We start from the raw sequence: 14,090 nt of genomic DNA, 5'->3' as shown, positions 1-14,090 counted from the left end.
CTACCAAATACTAATTGAGTGTATGTAAACTTCTGACACACTGGGAATGTGATGAAAGAAATAAAAGCTGAAATAAATCATTCTCTCTACTATTATTCTGACATTTCACATTCTTACAATAAAGTGGTGATCCTAACTGACCTAAGACAGGGAATTTTTACTAGGATTAAATGTCAGGAATTGTGAAAAACTGAGTTTAAATGTATTTGGCTAAAGAATATGTAAACTTCAGACTTCAACTGTACACACACACAAATACATACACATATATACATATATATATACATATATATACATACAGTCTCTTACCTGATCCACACACCACAAAGACAAAGAGAGCCAGTAGCCAGGGACCAACAGGAGACTTCTCCTCATTCACCACCCGCTGAAATACAGGGTTAATACAGGGTTATTACAGGGTTAACACCAGAGAGGGGAGACAGGGTTATTACAGGGTTAACACCAGAGAGAGGAGTATGACAGGGGGGGGTTAATCGACGGAGGGGTGGGTGAGATGAGCGAGGGGGTGTAACCGGACGAGACGAGAGGGGAGGACAGGGTTAACATCAGCGTTAATACAGTGTTAACTCAGAAGAGGGAGTACAGCGGTGAGAGCGCGAGAGGGACGACAGGAGTATAATACAAGGTTATTATACAGCGGTTATGGGTTAACACCAGAGAGGGGGAGAGGCGGGTTGAGTGTACAAGGGCTTAACACCAGAGAGCGATGAGCAGGGTTATTACAGGGTTAACACCAGAGAGGGGAGACAGGGTTATTACAGGGTTAACACCCAGAGAGGGGAACAGGGTTAATACAGGGTTAACACCAGAGAGAGGGGAGACAGGGTTAACACTAAGGTTAATACAGGGTTTAAGCAACAAGGAGAGGGACAAGGTTATCTACACCCAGGGAGACTTCAGGGTGTAGACAGAGGGGGAGACATTACAGCGGTTACACAGAGGAGGGGGGGATTACAGTATGGTTAACACCAGGAGAGGGGAGACGAAGGGTTAATACAGGGTTAACACCAGAGAGAGGAGACACAGGGTTAACACCAGAGAGGGGAGACAGGTACACAGGGTTATACGAGGTTAACACCAGAGAGGGGGAGGGCGAGAGGTTACAGAGACGAGGGGACGCAGAGAGGGGGAGACAGGGTTAATACGGGTAACACCGAGAGAGGGGAGACAGGGTTAACACAGAGAGGGCGGAGACAGGGTTAACACAGGGTATGACAGGGTTAACACGCAGAGAGGGGGTTAAAAGAGGTGATACACCAGAGAGGACAAAGTGGGTATGACATGTGATCATTTCATGCTCTTATCCTATAGGTAGCGCGTTCCAAGCTTAAAACAAATACAACTCTATGCACAAGGATAAACACACAGAGAGACAGGAAACACACATGTCCACAGAAGACTGAAACACATTTACAGGAAGAACCGTCCGATAAAAGTTTGAGGGAAATTTTACCGTAATTTCTGGTAACAAACATTGCATCTGCAGTTTTTCCAGTAATGTTTTTATTTTACTCTGTAAATGTTCAAAGTATCATCGTGCATAGATTGGAAGGTTTGTTAAACTAAAATGTAAATGTTTGTTTGCTTTTTTTTTTTTACGGTGACAACTGACTCTCAGCGTAATCTGTTGCCGTCGATTGCCCTTCTTCCGACAAAAGCCCTATTGGGACGGAAGTTAGTTTACTGGGAGGTCGGAGGTCAGGTAATCAGACGGGGGTTAGTTTACTGGGGAGGTCGGAGTCAGTAACCAGACGGGGTTAGTTATACTGGGAGGTCGGAGGTCAGGTAATCAGACGGGGTTAATTTTACTGGGGAGGTCGGAGGTCAGGTAATCAGACGGGGTTAGTTTTACTGGGGAGGTCGGAGGTCAGGTAATCAGACGGGTTTAGTTTTACTGGGGAGGTCGGAGGTCAGGTAATCAGAGGGTTAGTTTTACTGGGAAGGTCGACGGTCAGGTAATCAGACGGGGTTAGTTTTACTGGGGAGTCGGGGGTCAGGTAATCAGACAGGGTTAGTTTTACTGGGAGGTCGGAGTCAGGTAATCAGACGGGGTTAGTTTTACTGGGGAGTGTGTAGGTCAGGTAATCAGACGTGGTTAGTTTTACTGGGGAGGTCGGAGGTCAGTAATCAGACAGGGTTATGTTTTCTGGGGAGGTCGGAGGTCAGGTAATCAGACGGGTTAGTTTTACTGGGAGGTCGGAGGTCAGTAATCAGACGGGGTTAGTTTTACTGGGAGGTCGGAGTCAGGTAATCAGACAGGGTTTAGTATTCTGGGGAGGTCGGTAGCGGAACAATGTGCACGAGCACCAAACACCACGTCATTTTAGTCCCGTCTGTGTCCAACAAGCTCCTCTGATAACACTCGTCCTGTTCTAGTCGACATCCCTGTGTTTTGGAGAGAAATGTCTGAGTGACAGCTGTTCTCTCGCAGCTTGAGCAAGAAAACAGCTGCTTTGATACACTGAACCAAGTGCTGAGCATAATGAATCAAGGCTGCATCACATCCGCTGTGACCGGAGTCCCATAGTGACCGGGAGTCCCATAGCGACCGGCCGATCCCATACGGAGGCGCACAACTGGCCGCCAGTGACCGGGTTTGGCCGTCATTGTCAATAAGAATGTATTCTTAACTGACTTGCTTACTTAAAAAAAAAAATGGAACCTTTTTTTTAAAGTGGACAAACATTCTTGAGAGCTTGAACTAAACGGTTTGTGATTCATAGGCTACTGGTGAACCGGCGTTTCAGTTGTGTGGTTCCAATATCAACAGTCCCTTATCTCTTGGTATAAACTGGCATGGATCAACAGACCCATTATCTCTGGTAATAATGACTTCATGGGAGTCAACAGTCCCTTTATCTCTGGTTATTAAAACTGGCATGGTCAACAGTCCTTATCTCTTGGTATAAACTGGCATGTCAAACAGTCCCTTATCTCTGGTATAAACTGGCATGGATCAACAGTCCCTTATCTCTGGTATAAATGGCATGGATCAACAGTCCCTTATCTCTGTATATAACTGGCATGATCAACAGTCCTTATCTCTGGTATGAGCTGGCATGGATCAACATCCTTATCTCTGGTATAAACTGGCATGGATCAACAGTCCTTATCTCTGGTATAGTGTGGCAGGATCAACAGTCCTTATCTCTGGTATAAACTGGCATGGATCAACAGTCCCTTATCTCTCGGTATAACTGGCATGGATCACAGTCCCTTACTCTCTGGTATAAACTGCATGCATCAACAGACCCTTATCTCTTGGTATAAACTGGCATGCATCAACAGACCCTTACTTCTGGTATAAACTGGCATGCATCAACAGTCCCTTATCTCTGGTATAAGCTGCATGCATCTACAGACCCTTATCTCTGGTATAAGCTGCCAGTGCAATCAACAGACCCTTATCTCTGGTATAAGCTGGCATGCATCAACAGACCCTTATCTCTGGTATAAGCTGCCATGCATCAACAGACCCTTATCTCGTGGTATAACTGGCATGCATCACAGACCCTTATCTCTGGTACTAGCTGCATCATTCACTCCCTTATCTCTGGTATAAGCTGGCATGCATCAACAGACCCTCTATCTTCGGTATGAGCTGGCATGCATCAACACCCTTCTCTCCTGGTATAAGCTTGCATGCACAACAGTCTCCTTATCTCTGGTATAAGTGGCATGCATCAACAGTCCCTTACTCTTGGTATAAACTGGCATGCATCAACAGTCCCTTATCTCTGGTATAAGCTAGGCATGCCCATCACAACAGTCCCTTATCTCTGGTATAAGCTGGCATGCATCAACAGCCCTTATCTCTGGATGATGCTGGCATGCATCAACAGTCCCTTATCTCTGGTATAGCTGGCATGCATCAACAGTCCTTATCTCTGGTATAAGCTGCATGTGCATCAACAGTACCCTTATCTCTGGCTATAGCTGGCATGCTCATCAACGAGTCCCTATCGTCTGTAAAACTGGATGCATCAACAGCCCTTATCTCTGGTATAAGCTGGCATGATCAACACAGACCTTATCTCTGGTATAAGCTGGCATGCATCAACAGTCCCTTATCTCTGGTATAAACTGGCATGCATCAACAGCCCTTATCTCTGGTATAAGCTGGCATGCATCAACAGACCCTTATCTCTGGTATAAACTTGCATGGCATCAACAGACCCTTATCTCTGGTATAAGCTGGCATGCCATCAACAGTCCCTTATCTCTGGTATAGCTGGCAGCATCAACAGACCTCTATCTCTGGTATAAGCTGCATGCATCAACAGACCCTTATCTCTGGTATAAACTGGCATGCATCAACAGTCCCTTTATCTCCTGTCTGATAAAGCTGCATGCATCAACAGACCCTTATCTTCTGGTATAAGCTGGCATGCATCAACAGTCCCTTATCTCTGGTATAAGCTGCATGCATCAACAGACCCTTATCTTCTGGATATAAACTGGCATGTCATCAACAGACCCTATCTCTGGTGAAAGCTGGCATGCATCAAAGACCCTTATCTCTGGTATAAGGCTGGCATGCATCAACAGATCCTTATCTCTGGTATAAGCTGGCATGCATCAACAGTCCTTATCTCTGGTATAAGCTGGCATGCATCAACAGACCCTTATCTCTGGTATAAGCTGCATGCATCAACAGACCCTATCTCTGTATAGAAACTGGCATGCATCACAGACCCTTATCTCTGGTATAAGCTGGCATGATCAACAGACCCTTATCTCTGGTATTGAGCTGGCATGCATCAACAGACCCTTATCTCTGGAATGAGTGGCATGCATCAACAGTACCCTTATCTCTGGTATAAGCTGGCATGCATCAACAGACCCTTATCTCTGGTATAAGCTGGCTTGCATCACAGTCCCTTATCTCTGGTATGACGCTTAGGCATTGCCAGTCACAGACCCTTATCTCTGGTATAGCTTGCATGCATCAACAGACCCTTATCTCTGGTATAAGCTGCATTGCCATCAACAATCCCTTATCTCTGGTATAAGCTGGCATGCATCAACAGACCCTTATCTCTGGTATATAGCTGGCATGCACAACAGACCCTTTATCTTGGTATAAACTGGCATGCATCAACATGGCCCTTATCTCTGTATAAGCTGCGCATGCATCAACAGCCCTTATCTCTGGTATAAAGCTGGCATGCATCTAACAGTACCCTTATCTCTGGGTATGAGCTGGCATGGATTAACATCCCTTATCTCTGGTATGAGCTGGCATGGATCAACAGACCCTTATCTCTGGTATAAAGCTGGCTACATGCATCAACAGACCCTTATCTCTTGTATAAACTGGCATGCATCAACAGAGTCCCTTATCTCTGGTATGCTGGCATGCATCAACAGACCCTTAGCTCTGGTATAAACTGGCATGCCATCAACAGATTCCTTATCTCTGGTATAAGCTGGCATCATCAACAGTCCCTTATCTCTGGTATAAGCTGGCATGCATCAACAGTCCCTTATCTCTGGTAATAAGCTGGCATGCATCAACAGCACCCTTATCTCTGGTATAAGCTGGCATGCATCAACAGACCCTTATCTCTGGTTAACTGGCATGCAATCAACAGCCCTTTACTCTGGTATAAGTAGCATGCATCCAACAGACCCTTATCTCTATAGTTATAAACTGGCATGGCATCAACAGACCCTATCTCTGGTAGTATGCAAAAATCAAACACTATATCTGGTATAGAGACTGGACAACATCAACAGAACCATTATACTCGATATAAAAATGCTATGGAACATAGCATATACCAACAGAAATCACATTATCAAACTTGGACATATAAAGATCGCAATCAACACATATCTGTACAACAGCTGCACACATCAAACACGACCCTTATCTCTCGGTATAAGCTGGCATCGCATTCAACAGACCCTTATCTCGGTATAACTGGCATGCATGCATCACAACCCTTATCATCTGTATAAAGCTGGCATGGCATCAACAGACCCTTATCTCTGGTATAAGCTGGCATGCATCAACAGACCCTTATCTCTGGTATAGCTGGCATGCATCCAACGACCCTTTATCTCTGTAGTATACTAGCTGGAAGCACATGCATCAACTGGACCCTTATCTCTGGTATAAGCTGGCGATCCTCGATTCAACAGCCAAACCCCCATTATCTCTGGTATAAGCTGGCATATGCATCACAGTCCCTTATCTCTGGTATAAGCTGGCATGCTCAAACAGACCCTTTATCTCTGGTATTAAGGCTGGCATGCACATCAACAGACCCTTATCTCTGGTTATAAGCTGGCATGCATCAACAGACCCCTTATCTCTGGATAAGCTGTGCGGTGCATTCAACAGACCCTTATCTCTGGTATAAGCCAGGCACTCAACAGACCCTTATCTCTGGTATAAGCTGGCATGCATCTCACAACCCTTTATCTCTGGTATAACTGGCATGCATCAACAGACCCTTACTCTGGTATAAGCTGGCATGCATCAACAGACCCTTATCTCTTGGTATAAACTGGCAGTGCATCAAACAGACCTTCTATCTCTGTCTGATAAAACTGGCATGCGCATCACAAGGACCCTTATCTCTGGTATAAACTGGCATGCAATCAACAGACCGCCCTTATCTCTGTATAAGCTGGCATGCATCAACAGACCCACTTATCTCTGGTATAAGCTGGCATGCATCAACAGACCCTTATCTCTTGTATAAGCTGCATGCATCAACAGACCACTTATCTGCTGTATAACGGCTGGTCAACGGACTAACTATCCTTATACGTCTGTATCGAGCTGGCGATGGTACTCAACAGACCCATCTTATGTCTTCTGGTATCGATGAGCTGACATTGCATCAACAGACCCTTATCCTCTGGTATAAACTGGGCATGCATCAACAGACCCGTTATCTCTGGTTAGTGATGTCTAAGATCAACAGCCCTTATTCTCTGGATATAAACTGGCATGCATTCAACAGACCTTATCTCTGGGTATAGCTGGCATGGATTAACAGACCCTTATCTCTGTATAAACTGGCATGGATTCAACCAGACCCTTATTCTCTGTATAAACTGGCATGCATCAACAGTCCCTTATGCGCAGCGGCCAATGACATACAACATTGGGAAAGTATTCAGACCCATTGAGCTTTTCTTCCGCATTTTGTTAGGTTACAGCCTTATTCTAAAATTGATTAAATCATTTTGTTCTCAATCTACCACACAATACCCCCATAATGCCAAAGCCAAAAAAAGGGTAATTTTTTCCAAACAAAATAATAAAAAATAATCTGAAATAAAACCTTTACTCATTACTTTGTTGAGAGAACGTTTGGGACGTAGTTGTACAGCCTCGATCTTCTTGGTATGACGCTACAAGCTTGGACCACCTGTATTTGGGGAGTTTTCTCATTCTCTCTGCAATCCTCCAGACCTCTCTACAGCTCTGGTGCAGGGTTGATGATAGTGTCGCTGCACAGCTATTTCAGGTCTATCCAGAGATGTCGATCGGGTCAAGTTCGGTCTCTGGCTGGGCCACTCAAGACATTCAGAGATTTGTCCGAAGCCACTCCTGCGTTGTCTTGCTGTGTGCTTAGGGGCGTTGTTCCTGTTGGAAGGTGAGACCTTCGCCCCAATTGCTTTGTCATTGTGTAGATTGATGAGGAAAAAATGTATTTAATCAATTTTAGATAAGGCTGTAACGTAACAAAACTGTGGAGAAAGTCAAAGGGTCTGAATACTTTCCAAATGCACGTATGTTAACGCAAGTCTTCAGGAAACACTGTCTGGGTCGTCGCAATACTCAGTGTAGAAAACCAGCTGCCCACAACCTGGACCTACAGACCGTGGTGTGAAATCATTTCACAACCTGGACCCTATAGATCTGTGGTAAATCATTCCACAACCTGTGACCTCTACGAGACTTGTGGTGAAATCATTCACAACCTGGACCTACAGACCTGGTGAATATCATTCACAACCTGGACCTACAGACTGTGGTGAAATCATCACAACCTGGACCTACAGACTGTGGTGAAAATTCATCACAACCTGGACCTACAGACTGTTGGTGAAATTCATTCACAACCTGGACCTACAGACTGTGGTTGAATCATTCCACAACCTGGACCTAAGACTGTGGTGAAATCATTCACAACCTGGACCTACAGACTGTGGTGAAATCATCCACAACCTGGACCTACAGACTGTGGTGAAATCATTTGCACACAAAAAAAGGAGGACTTCAGGAGACCAGGGGAGAGTATCAATTTGGATTTAATTTACTGTGAATATTGCAGATCATTTTTCTAGGCTATTAGCCAGGAAAAGTGGGTAGTTGCTGAATTTATCCTCAAGCCCAATACTTTTTCTCCTCGTTGTTACGCTACTTGATATGTAATATTTATTTTTAAAAGTTTATAAAATAACTAAATCACAGTATATAGCTATAGATAGTACACTGCATAATGAATCAATCCCTAGTAAGTTCGTGTTGCGGGTGGACTCACTGTACTATTTGGCATTACTAGACTGGTTTTATGCACACTTTCTATCCACGACGGGAGAGTGTGAGAACAGCGCATGTCATGCAGGTCCAGACGAACCTCGTCATGCCAGTAGGCAGCACTTCGATACTGTTCTGTTGCAGGTTAGGAGACTGAGGTTAAGGTAAGGAAAAACACTATCCTAACCTGCTACAACAACAAAAAAATCACTGTATGAAGTGATCAGTGATTAGCTCTAGGTAGTGATCTAAGGTTCGCTAGCCAACCACGTCCCTAGAACGGAACATCCACCCTGCTCTAGCTAGGGTTGTGGTGGTAATAACGTCTACACTTTGACAAAAACACACAGCTTGCTTTAAAGCCCACTTTACTAGTCAAACATCTAGAGTCAATTTCACTGGCAAATGAGCTACTAGTTGGGTAATGTAGCACAACAATGTTTACATGAACATGGATAGATATCATGTCCCCAAAGCTGCAGGCCAAACACGGTATTTTTACCCCCTCGGCCAGCTACATTCCCTCGGGGGGAATCCCCGTCCAAACCGAATGCAGATTGATTGCCCTTTTAAGTGTTGGTCGTATTCACTAACGTCGCCTCCTCGGCCCTCGATTTAGCTAGAGGGAGCGAGTGGACAACTTTGGTCCCTTGCGGGGTTGATATGACCCACCATTAAACTGTAGTCACATGTCAAACTCTGGGGACCGCGAAGTGTCAAAATGTAATAAACAAGGCTGCATTTTCGGCATGTCAGAAACAATTATGACGCTAGCTTTCTAAAATATATAGACATTGATTTTAGCGTTGGCAAATTGATCTAGTCTCGTAGTGAGGAGCCTATAAAACGTAACGTTAACTAGAATCATAAAAACATTTTTTGGGTATTCTGAACTGTATTGGAATAAATGACCAAACTATTAAAAACAGCTAGCCCGCTATGGGTAACTGTAGCTAGCTATCTGACAGGAGTGCTAGCTAGATACGTTAGCTTACTAGGTACATTAATAGCTTTAGGTTGGTTCTTTTTAAAGCTCAACTTCAGATCATTTCAATGACAATTAAGATACACTCGGATCTGACGACGTAAAACGGGCTGAGGGTTTAGGGCTGAGGGTTTAGGGTCGATGGCTGTCTACTTTGAAACGCAGCCTTAAGTCGAATGGTCAAGACAGCCAAAATTAGAATCCCTAGCTCGCTAGATGGACAAGCATGCTTGCTAACGCGTCGGCAGCCAAAACGTGTCTTAGCTAAGATTGATTTATTCTTGATTAAGAACTATAACATGTAATGAACTACAGCATCGTGCACTGTGAATGGTGAGCTATCAGTTTGATTCTCAGGCAGACAGCTTGTAGCTTCAACTTGTTACAGTGAGCTTTCAGTTTGAATGGCCAGCTGATTGAATAACGTTAGCTATCATAGCCTAGGCAGCCGATAGTGTATGGGCGCTAGGTCTGCACTATCGGCTGCCTAGGTAGACTAGTAGCTATCGGTGTGTGTGGAGCTGACAGCCAGCTAATGTTAGTTAACTAGCTAGATTCTAACCGTGGTCTTCTGGACGTGTCCTCGCTGCGTTATGGTCTTGCTGTGTTTCTCGTTAGCCACTTTCATCCGTTGGACCGCAGACATGTCGAGAACCGGTGTGTCAAAAGTCACTCACAGCCACGAAATGACGATACACTAACTCAACCACCGGCGTATCACTTACAGATAAGGACTACGAGAAAGGAGGCGGTTTGTTGATTAGATTTTTAGCGATGAATAGGAATAGCCGACAACTGCTGTAGCGTCCAGCCCGCGAAGGCTAATGGTTGTTAGCTTGCTGTTAGCCGGCTAGCTACCGGAAGTAGATGCTTCTACCCTCGTCAGGTGGCGAGGGTCTAGTGTGGAGGCTCCCTGATACATGTTTGCTAAGGGCAGGTCTTGTGTCGGTTTATTCTTATCTACCCCAAACTAGACAAAAACGATGTGGAGTGCCGGAGTGACAACCCAAAACAGCCCTGGGATCCGTTTCACAAATTAAATGAAGCTAGCTGTTTTAAGGAACCTTGTTGCCAGAAATACTGGCTACTTGCCGTGTTGTTTTGTTGTTGTATCTATTCAATTCGAACGTATTTTACATGGACTTATTTTAGCTGTGCATGTGCCTCCACGTACCTCCGCTATCCCGGTTTCGCTGTAACTGAAAAACATCTTCCTAAACTCGTCCGTTTCGTGGTGGTCCACATGAATGTAGTCGAGGACCGCTCAACTCCGTTCTCTTATATCGAGGCGTAGTTGAGTTTTGATAACATTTAGACACCATCAGTCGATTCTTGTCAAAATATACATTTCCAACTGCGGTGCTGAAATTCATACTTTTAATAAAAACCTATCAAATACAACATCTAATTCCATTTGTCACATACGCTGAATACAACTAATGTAGACTTTCTCGTGAAATGTTTGCTAACGACCTTTCCCAACAATGCAGAGTTTAAAGTGAAATAAAACTAACTTCTAGGGTGAGGTTTATCGGCGATTGGCATCCAACGTTATGGTGCATTACCGCCACCTACTGTACATGAGTGTGGGCCGGAGACGAGGAGAAACTAAATCCTACCTGCCAGCCCCGTTGCTCTTAAAAAAGATAACAAAATATTTGAGACTCTAGCTAATGACGTTGTAGTAAATATACTCTTTCAACTCATTTCCTGTATCCCCTTCTCCCTCATACTAGATCTCAGCCTCTGTCTTTCCCTCTGATACTGCAGCACACATGTTCCACGGTCTCTGTTTCCTGACAACAACCACACTTTCCTGTTGGATGCTTTCCTATGACATTTAAGGTCTTAATCTACTACCTGTGACCCACCCTTAATCTACTACCTGTGACCCACCCTTAATCTACTACCTGTGACCCACCCTTAATCTACTACCTGTGACCCACCCTTAATCTACTACCTTTGACCCACCCTTAATCTTGTAAAAATACCCTCCTCTCTTCCCCACTTGAAATAAATGCCTGCCCTTAGTATCTCTATTCAACTGCTCATTCCAACTCTTTTTTTAAATGTTACCTTTATTTAACACATTCTTATTTTCAATGACGGCCTAGGAACAGTGGGTTAACTGCCTTGTTCAGGGGCAGAACGGCAGATTTGTACCTTGTCAGCTCGGGGATTTGAACTTGCAACCTTTCGGTTACTAGTCCAATGCGCTAACCACTAGGCTACCCTGCACCATCACTGTCCATAACAGGCTTTTAACCTGCTCCTGCCATCTCTACACTACATACAACCTTAGACACCAAAGAAATGAAATCTGCGAGTTATTTCACAGAGTGTTCTGCACATAGTTTAGAGTAACCACTACAAGTTAATAATAAAATTCCCAGTCTTAGGTCAGTTAAGGGATCCCACTTCGAATTTTAAGGAATGATGAGAAGTGACAAGAATAATAGTAGACAATGAAGAATGAGTATTCAGTCGTTTTTATCTATTATTCATCACATTCCCAGGGTCAGAAGTTTACATACACTAAATTAGTATTTGGTAGCATTGCCTTTAAATGTTTAACTGGGGTCAAACGTTTCGGGAGTACTTCCACAAGCTTCCCACAATAAGTTGGGTGAATTTTGGCCCATTCCTCCTGACAAGAGACTGTGTGGAGTGATTGAGTCAGGATCTATGTTGGCCTCCTGAAGTGCTCGCAACCGTCTATTTCAAGGGTCTGGCCCAACAAAAATTAGGTTCATACAGAATGATTGAGGTCAGGGCTTTTGTGATGGCCACTCACAGATACTTGACTTTGTTTGTCCTTAAGCAATTGACCACAACTTTGGAAGTAGTAGCCTGCGGGTCTATTGTGCGCCACTTTAGAGAAAGACCCATGTTTGCGACCAAGCCGCTTTAACTTCCGTCGACTGGATGTCTTGTGATGGTTGCTTCATATATCCACATCATTTCCTCCCTCAATGATGCCATGCTGCATTTGTGAAGTACACCACACGTCGCCACTGCAGCAAAGCTACTCTTTCCTGGGGTGTTCATTAAGGAGTCCCAATTAGTTAACCTGCCCAAGGCAGCACGGCATATTAACAAGGTTGTCCGCTAGGGGGTGTCCTATAATTTGGAGAAGATGGATTAATTTTGTCCCAGCTGGAGATGTATTATTTAGTGTTTTGCCTTATGCTGGCAGACTGCAACACGCTGGCTCGAGGGCAGCTACAACCTGTAGCTGCTAGGCCTCTCTGTGGCACATGGGAGGGCGTTAGCCGAGGGTTATTAAATTATGGGATGGCCCCACAATTTTGTGTGGGGATAGTTAAATTTGTCGCTCGCATATGAGCTTCACGGCAGGAGACCTAGCCGGTTGAGTCGTTAAGGCATGGGCGCTTATACTCTAGTCGTCTCCTTGGGGGTGCTTTAAGTTTGAGTTAGAAGAGCTCCATGGCGAAGGCATCTAAAGGGTCTGTTGTAGTCCCCGAGTGATCATAGGGTTCGCAACATGAGCAGGGCTGGGAGGATGGCGCTGGCTCATGGCTAACTTGACGGGGAGCTGGGCCCACACGGGCAGTCGCGGCAGAAGCTAGCTCAGGTCCTCTGGCTCGATTATTCCGGTGTAATTTGGTCCCATAGGAGCCTTAGCGGACAATGGTATTATTAGAGCGGTGAGGATCGACCCAGTTTTTAAGGCTTTTGACGCTAGAAAAACAGTCCGATAGGGGGCTCGAACGTCGAGCAGCAGGCTACTCTTCCTGGGGTTTTATGGATCCCATTAGTTCCTGCCAAGGCAGCAGCTACTTCTTCCTGGGGTTTATATATGGATCCCCATTAGTTCCTGCCAAGGCAGCAGCTACTCTTCCTGGGGTTTATTATGGATCCCCATCTAGGGCTCGTCTTGTCAGGCCAAAGGCCTCGAGGGATCAGGCTGTTATCCCAGCTTCGCTAGCTACTTTCCTGGGGTATATTATGGATCCCCAATTAGATAGTGGCTCCGGGGCCACGGCTATGACAGGCTACCTCTTACCTGGGATTTAATTAATGGATCCCACATTAAGTGTGCTAGAGCCAAGGCGACGCCAGCTTATTTCACTGGCGCGTTTATATGAGTCCCCATATAGTGCTCAGCGCGCAAGAGGTCGAGGGCATAGACTACTCCTACTGGGGTGTTTACTTATAAATGGAGATTCCCAAACATGCTAGTACCTGTTTCAGAGGGCAGTACATATAGGCTTATATGGTTTCTTTTTAAGTTCTTCTTTCCCTGCATCGGCTCTGTGGGAAGTTTTTATTGTCATTGGAATTGGCCCCAATTAGTTTCCTGCCAAGGGCAGCGCGCAGCTTACCTTCTTGCTCAATCTATAGGGTTTTATAGGATCCCCATTCGTTCCTGCCAAGGAGCAGCAGCTATTCATCACAATTGGAGCGATTTATTAATATATGGCAACGCCCAATTATCTCCGTTACTCTGACGAAGGAGGCAATGGCCTTCTTCCATGGGGTTTATTAAGGATCCCATCTAGTTCTCTGCCCAAGGCAGCAGCGCTACTCTCGGGTGTGTTTGTGCTGCTATGGAATCCG

At 45.0% G+C, this 14,090-nt stretch overlaps 1 protein-coding gene across 1 annotated transcript; it reads right to left on the bottom strand.

Annotated features, from left to right (window-relative positions):
• Positions 1-235: 235 nt before the first annotated feature.
• zgc:85858 (RAMP4 domain-containing protein) lies at positions 236-10,430 on the bottom strand. The gene is made up of 3 exons (XM_024142880.2): positions 10,072-10,430; positions 300-385; positions 236-239 (listed from the first exon to the last, which is right to left on the bottom strand). Exons 1-3 carry the CDS (start codon positions 10,153-10,155, stop codon positions 236-238), a joined length of 174 nt encoding a protein of 57 aa, XP_023998648.2. The 5' UTR covers positions 10,156-10,430.
• Positions 10,431-14,090: the final 3,660 nt, after the last annotated feature.

Source organism: Salvelinus sp. IW2-2015, unplaced genomic scaffold (assembly GCF_002910315.2).
Source record: "Salvelinus sp. IW2-2015 unplaced genomic scaffold, ASM291031v2 Un_scaffold3496, whole genome shotgun sequence".
Taxonomy (NCBI): domain Eukaryota; kingdom Metazoa; phylum Chordata; class Actinopteri; order Salmoniformes; family Salmonidae; genus Salvelinus; species Salvelinus sp. IW2-2015.
Note: the sequence above shows the minus strand (reverse complement) of the source record. Positions and strands in the feature narration are given on the sequence as shown.